Below are 7,793 nucleotides of genomic sequence, written 5' to 3'. Positions count from 1 at the left end.
GCGCAGGACCCTCAAGCTCCCAGGCCTCTGGTAGAGGACCCGAGCTCAGAGGATAAGAACCACCCGCGGTGGGTGAGAAGGGAATTTTTTTTTTAAATATATATATATATATATATATATATATATATATATATATATATATATATATATATATATATATATGTATATATATATACATATATATATATATATATATATATATACATATATATATATATATATATATATATATATATATATATATATATATATATATATATATATATATATATTTTAAAAAATATATATATATATATAAAATTCCAAAATGTAGATGTTCGAACAATCTTTAATTATTTTTGTTCTTTATCATTTGACAGCATTTGATAAATCCAACAGCACTGCCGTAAATAAGCAAACTGCCAGCAAAGTCACACCGCATGAAATGTACACATTAAATGATTGCTATATATATATATATATATAATATATATATATATATATATATAATATATTATATATAATAATAGATATATAGGATATGTCTGTAACACATACAAGTTACTGAGGACAAAGAACTTGTTTGGAGGTGAATTGTGAGCATTCATTCAGTAGCTGAAGAGTCTCCTTTAAGCCGACAGCAGAGGAAGCTCCGGCACAGGAAACCATTTCATTTGCATATTCGTAGAAATGGTAGCTGGTGAAGCTTTAAGATAAATTATGGCTAAATTTAGACATGAAACCTAAACGTACATTCAAACTGAAAGACGTCGTCTCACCTGCTCCGCCAAACATCTCACTATGAACCTCGATTCCTTTCGTTTGTCAAACTTTCTAATACCACTCTCTTCCTTTGCGTGAATCTTTCCAGGTTGAAATTCACATTTAATGGATAGATGCTTCTTGCATAATGTCAGCTGAACAATGAAACTTAACTCTTTAAAGTGAGCTGAAATCAACATAGAAACTACAAACAGACAACACAGAATCCAGGAGGTAGCAGTGCAATTGCGTCCAATCACTAATATTTTTATTCAGGCCTTATTTCATTAATACCTTTAACAGCTGTCTGATCTAAAGACATTGGGACAAATAATGTGATTGTTGAAGAGGAAAATCTTTATTGCCACTTCTTATACAATTAAAAGAAAAACAAAACACTTCATCATATGTGTCCATTCTTTAAAGGGCAGGTTTACCAAAATTATGAGAACTAAACATTTTTGAAGTTGAATAACCATGTCTTGACTCAGTGTTAGGCAGGTGAAACTGGAAACATAAATCAAATATGTTCATATATTGTTTTTTAAATTTTGGTGAACCAACCATTTAAACATTCATCTCAAAGAAATACATCATAACATTTCACAGGATTTGATAAAATTTTAAGCTATGTAAATCAAGGCACCCAAGAAAAAACATATTAAAAGCATTAATGTAACAGGCCTCTACTGATTTTATTCCAAGCAGATAGTAAAATTTATAGCATGAAGTGATTACGTGGATAGGAAGCTTGTATTGAAGTTAAACTGCTCCAATTTGGAAAATAGCGTCCAATTTAAAATAACCAGTTTCACGAGTCTGCAAAGATAGTCCTGGTAAGAAGAAATGCTTTGCTTCCAGCTTTCTCTTAATTTGCTTTTTCCTCTGAAAGATAAAAAAAAACACAGTTTATCACAACCAAACATTCTTGGAGAACATTAAGCTTTAGGGTAACTAGATAAAACAACTTCATCAAAGCACCATACCGTCAAGGAAGGTCTTCTGCATCATCATTGGTGCGACCATCATGCGACGAAATCCAGCACCTACATTTAGTTTATGAGAAGAGGAGGTCAACAATATGTCATCTTTCGAAATGACTACATATGAATCTGACCTTTGATCTGAGTTTGCTACCCACCTTTGTTACAGTCAGGGTGGCCGCGCATTGTGGTGCCCTGGATGGGGTTGCCGGCCTGATCCACACACCAGCAGAAGCCGGTAGCGTGCCAGCACTGCATGGGCTTGTAGTGGCCCTGCTCGTCACACTGGGGCTTGTATGCGCCAATCTTTCCCACTCCAGGTGTGGCCTCCATCTGGCATTTGCTCTTAATCTGAGAGGCTGTCCAAATATCAAAAACAAAACAATTAAAAACTGTGCGTTAAATGGATGTTTGAGTAGATACTGAATGCAAGACAGCTGCAGTAACCTGGCTGAGGGGTGGGGCCTGCAGGCACCTGCTGGGCCATCTGGAAGATCAGCCAGAAACGCATCCAGGATTGGAAGCTCTGCAGAGGAGGACACGTCCAAAATGCATGAGGAAAAGTTTGTTTAATTTGAATAACCACAATTTTGGGGAGGGTTTCCCCACTGGCAAGCAGGAAGTGTCACCTCCCACTCGCTGTCATTGATCTGCTGCTTCAGGCTCCTCAGGTTGGCCAGGAAGGTCTCGTTGAACTGCGGCAGGCTGACGTCCTGCTCAAAACAGATATACGCTTAAAAATACACCTAAAACAGTAAGAGGAACCACAAGATTCTGAGTGCAACGCACCTTCAACATATCCATGACTTGTTTCTCCACACTGACTATGGCAGTGTCCTCCAACTTCTGTGGGGAGTAAGAATCCGTGTTAAAAACCCAATTATCATCTAAAAACTGTATTTTCTGTCACATTTAGCATGTTTTTTTTTTTCTGAAATGTTGGCGTGAACTTACAGTCAAGGGTGTCTTGGAAGATGTGTCGTCTTCGGTGAAGTCCAACCGCAGAGGCAGGCTGTTCATGGGCATGGCCATCCTGGCTGGGGCAACACCTGAGAAACAGCCAAGGCAGAACCATTCCAGTTAGAGCAAAGATAACAAATACCTTTTAAATAAAATCAGTTTAATGGAACCGGTTTGAAGTAGGCTAATAGGCTCAAATTGTAAAAACATGTGATCTGTTCTTATCTAGTTTAAGTACAGATAAGAAACAAGGTTGTTCTCGTCTGTCACGAGAAAAACCTTTTAATTCTCAATGTGCACCACATTGAGTCATAAAGAAGGGAAACATAGAACAGTGGTCAGCCTATCAAACCTTCTTTAAGGCGGCATTAAAAACTCCAGAGGGTCAAAAAAAAAAACAGAACACAATCTTAAGTACTGCAGACCTCACACGGAAATCAGAAGTAAAAAAAAAATTAAATGATAATTATCCAGGAAGAGAAAGGCTTGGCAGCCAGAAGTCAAACTGTTGGATACTGACTCTGTTTCTATCAGTCTTCCTATTAACTACAAACAAACAACTTTACCTAGAATGGCTGAAAAAAGTATTTGTATAACATCAAATATGAAATGACTTGGTTTACAGCGCAGTTGGTTTTTCCCCTTCATCATGCCAATTTTATTGGTGCCACGTAAAAAAGGAAATTTAAAATTTAAAAAGTTGCTTTTCCAAAAAAAAGTTCTCACTTTCCTTTTCAGCTATTGACTCCTCACTCTGTCTGATTATAAGGAAATTCACATAGTAATTTTCCACCTTGAGATACGCGACTCATCTGCTTGCCCATCCTCTCAGAGTTCTTCTTCAGGTCGTGGATCTGCTGCCCCTGGCCAAACACCATATATGCGGTGAAGACCTGGCTGGCCAGCAGCACGCATGCCAGCGTGGTCAGGCCAGCGATCTTCAGGGCACGGCTGTTGGATCCACTGCAAAAAAAATAAAAAATAAAAAATAAAAAATCAAATATTGATCATTAAGAGAGGATCGCACCATGACAGAAGACAAAAAACAGGAAACAGACAAAGAAAAAAAACACATAGCGTATTTTAACAGCCCACATATTAATAAAGTGACTCAAAGGGATTTCCAAAAGAGTGCTCTGAGTGTTGGGGATATGAGAAGACACTTTCACAAGAGATGTGTTAGAACTTTGGACCGTCCAGAATACATAGAAAAAACCCATTGCATGAGTCAGCCAAACGTTTTTTCTCATTTTTTTAATGTGACTGTAGCTTTTCCTTTGTTGACTTTAACTTTAGGAGAGAAGTGTTTATCAAATGCCAGTAAATAAATATAATACAAGCAACGTAACTTTAAGTAAAGCTAAGAATTAAAAAAAAAAAACTGTTTAAAAAAGAAACAAACAAATAATCCAAACAGAAACTTTTAGTTAGTTCAGTGATTTGCCTCTATTAATCTCACAATTGTTTAGACTAAGGGTATTTTTAATGGTTTAATTTATACATTTGTTTATACATTATTCAATTTTACAACTCTGTTTTTTTTAAAGTATTGTTTCTTGAGGAGCACGTCTCAATCTAAGCAATACATAAATAATAAACAGTAAAGCCATTGCTATTACCAATATTGTGGTTTATATGCAATAAAAACAAAAATGAAGAAAAGAAAAATGAAAACGTAGGGTCTCTGTTTCGTCTTTTTTTTTCACGGTCCGCCATTAGCAGGTGACCATCAGTAGTTACTAGGCAGACTTTCTTCTCTGGTACAATACGGAAGTTGATTTTCGAAGGTCCACCTCAGATGGATAGGAGTTGTTTTTTGTCTTTTTTATTAAATATTCTTAATATTTATTCAGTTTGACAATGATCATATTTAAAATGTTCAAATAATCCCTTTAAATATATAAGAAAATGTATTAACGGTGAAAAAAAGAGAGCCTGGCCAATCCGAGTGACAGCGTCACTAGTTACTTGGTAGAACATGTCGTTGATGTCAGTAAAGATCATTTTTGGAACTAAAATGGTCTAAAAAAATTGCAAAGATTTTTTAAAACATACATATTTCTCCAGGATATGCCAACAGAGCCAATAGGGGCTTCTTTGTCTTTAAGACCTAAAAAGTAAATCAGAAACCTGCACTTTCCATTTAGTACAACACAAACTCCGTTAAATGAAGAGATAATATGTTGCATCTCTGGTACGCAGCCCTTTAAATGAAAGGAAAATGTGCAGACTGGGGTCTTCATTGTCATATTGTACAATAAATCCTCCCAGTTGAAATAAATGAACAAATACCCCTTTCAACTAAACACAATATTAATTTGATTTTGTTTGTTTTGTTTTTTTTCATAAAAAAAAAAAAATTGTGTTGCAAATAAAAAAAATGAATGCATGATGAGTTCCTCTCACCCTCTGGGCCCTGCATTGTTAACCAGGACTTCGTGGCTTCCAGACACACTTCCTCTGGCCAGGGGGGCATCTTCTGGATTGTCTGCCATCCTCTCTGAGAATGTTTCTGCGCTCCTTCACGGAATCGATCTGAAGAAGTATCCAGGAACTCTAAAGTATAAATTGACCTCAGAATGAGGAAGGAGGACTAGATAGGTTCCAGTGAAGTTAAGAAAGTGTTGATTAAAGAAAAAAAAAAACCTTGTGGGATGGATCAGTGGGGTGAGTTCTGATTGGTCGTTCAACATCATCACCAGTTGATAGAGGCAGACATCACAGAGTGGACGGTGGTTTTGACTTCAGATCTAGAGCTTTCTAGTCTCATTTCATGTCGTGGTTTTAGAGTTTTTAGCTTTATAGAATAGCTTAGTATTGTGAATGAAACTTGAATACTGGAGAAATTATGAAATTGGTGACGTTTCTATGATGTACTCTTTTTATTTAGTCATAAATTTCTGGCTGTTCAAAAGAAAAGGAAGCAAAGGACAAATAAAAATGAAACCATGCCTGTGATATGACAATATCATAACAACTATGGCACTTTGCCCTCAAAACTAGAGCTCTATATTACAAACGAAGGTATAAAGCAATTGAGGGAAACCAAAACTGTGTGCATAAGTCCACAGTCACTCTTGATGTCTTTATGCTTGCATGCAGCCAGACTTTCTATTGATCTTTTGAAGTGGTTTTCATACAGTTTCTTAGACTATCGCAAGCTGTTTTAAAGTTTAGAAACTTTTCCCAACACTTTTTGACATAAACAAATAAAAAACAAACTTCCACTTTCTATTAGAATTCTGCAAAGTCGTTAAGGTCCAGTAAACACGAATATCACCTGATTTCTATGTGGGAAAGTTGGAGGTTCTCATGAATCCCACCCTGAAAATTCAATTATGAATGCTCTTTAAGCTTAGTCCATGGTGCAGAAACAAACTGCTTAGTGCACCTCTGATTGTTTGTATCTCACTAAATTGATCATATGCAATGTACTGTATTCTATGTGTTTAAAGACATAAAATGCAGACTGTGTTTAACTTATATTGCCAGTTACTAGAACAATTAGCAGTGATTTTTCAGCATGCAGCTGGAAGGTGGTTACGTTGGGTCATTACCAGATCCATGTTCTGGCTTCAGAAAACATGGATTCAAGCCGAGACTCAAAATTCTCTCCAAAATTCTTCCAGTCAGAAGAAACATTATGGGACAATTAATAGATTACTTCATCCTAATCTCAAATCAGATTATTTGTAAATAAGTTCCAACAAACCCTCTACTTTAGTATAAAATAGTAGTTCAACAACTACCAGATATGGATATCAAGATTCATATTCTTTTGATATAAGTATTGTTAGTAAAATCTCTGGTTACCACAAAATGGAATCCAATTAACCAACAGAGTACATTGTCTCACATTTTGAGAATCTTGTTGAGTGGATGAGGTTTCTTTCAGCTTCTGTGTCACATCTTAGCCCCATTTTTGTATTCTAACTCCATAAAGTTGTGACTTTCAGGAACTACTTGGAAATTTATTTTTACAGAAATATATATATTTTTTTATTTCACTTGCTTTCTTTTGTACTTTCAAAAAAAAAAAAGATCTGCATAATATAAATGCATCATTGGGGACTGTATAGAAAAATAAATCTAGCGAACATCATGGAGGGCTTCCAGAAAATCAAAACCAGTGATGCAGACCCCTCTAAAAGATTACATAAGTACCTTACTCTTGGAAGCAAAGAAAAAAGAAGTCAGTGGTGGTTTAAACCATTTGTACAGCACGGCAGATTTATTGCTTTTGCATGAAGCTATTTGTGAGGGATCTCTTTCAAAAAGTGATCGAATGTACAGGGACTTTCTGGTTAACTAAATGTTTTCATGTCACTGTTCTGCTTTTGCCTGCTTTGGGGTTTTTTCCTAAAAAAGGAATCAAACCTACGGAGTATGAACTTCCTGCTTGCGTGAGCCGACGGAAAGACTTCAGAATTTAAGATGCTAATTTGTGTTGTCTGGTGTTGACGTCTCTTGTGCGGTTTTGAGGAAATGAGTTGGGTCTACTTCTTAAAGTTATCTGAGCTGGAACTGGAAAACAAAAGATAAACTACATTTCCTTTAAACCAGCTGTCAAAATACAAGAAATACCTTCCCCTATGTGCAGTCATACCTGCCTTGCCTGCTTTAACTTCATATGTGTCACAGCTGTTATCGAATCCGTTGACCAAGTTAAAATTCTAGTTTTTAAGATTGATTCTCATCCAACTGGACATAAATAGTTTATAAATCTCTGTGAAGGGATTCACTCTTTGGGCAGCATCTGATATCAAAAATTTATTTGAAAAATGATTTAAAATACTTTTCATGTTCACAATCCTTTACTCTCATCCTCTGATGTGTTGCCAGTTTTAGTCTTTTTCTGCTATTTCTGCTGTGAGCAAGCGAAACGTGGCATGAATTGAGATTTAGTGCTAAATTCGAATTCCACCATTTGTGTGTTTTTTAATGTCTTGCACTCATAGTGATTCGTGGAATATCTCAACTTAACAGGAAACTATGGTTTACTCTGACATGTAGTCGTTAGAAGGAAAATGCCCCGAAACTGTTGAGTTCCATTTGATTTATGAACTACATTGATCTCCATATTGAGAAAGTTCTAATTTGAACAATTGC

General features: G+C 36.0%; 1 protein-coding gene across 1 annotated transcript; it reads right to left on the bottom strand.

Moving 5' to 3' along the window:
• Positions 1–976: 976 nt before the first annotated feature.
• cd74a (CD74 molecule, major histocompatibility complex, class II invariant chain a) lies at positions 977–5,304 on the bottom strand. The gene is made up of 9 exons (XM_055034657.1): positions 5,091–5,304; positions 3,478–3,647; positions 2,679–2,773; positions 2,514–2,570; positions 2,354–2,437; positions 2,172–2,250; positions 1,883–2,083; positions 1,728–1,787; positions 977–1,626 (listed from the first exon to the last, which is right to left on the bottom strand). Exons 1-9 carry the CDS (start codon positions 5,177–5,179, stop codon positions 1,610–1,612), a joined length of 852 nt encoding a protein of 283 aa, XP_054890632.1. The 5' UTR covers positions 5,180–5,304; the 3' UTR covers positions 977–1,609.
• Between the last annotated feature and the right edge of the window lie 2,489 nt (positions 5,305–7,793).

Source organism: Poeciliopsis prolifica, unplaced genomic scaffold (genome assembly GCF_027474105.1).
Source record: "Poeciliopsis prolifica strain line A6 unplaced genomic scaffold, Auburn_PproV2 SCAFFOLD009, whole genome shotgun sequence".
Lineage (NCBI taxonomy): Eukaryota > Metazoa > Chordata > Actinopteri > Cyprinodontiformes > Poeciliidae > Poeciliopsis > Poeciliopsis prolifica.
This window is presented reverse-complemented; position numbering and strand designations above follow the sequence as displayed.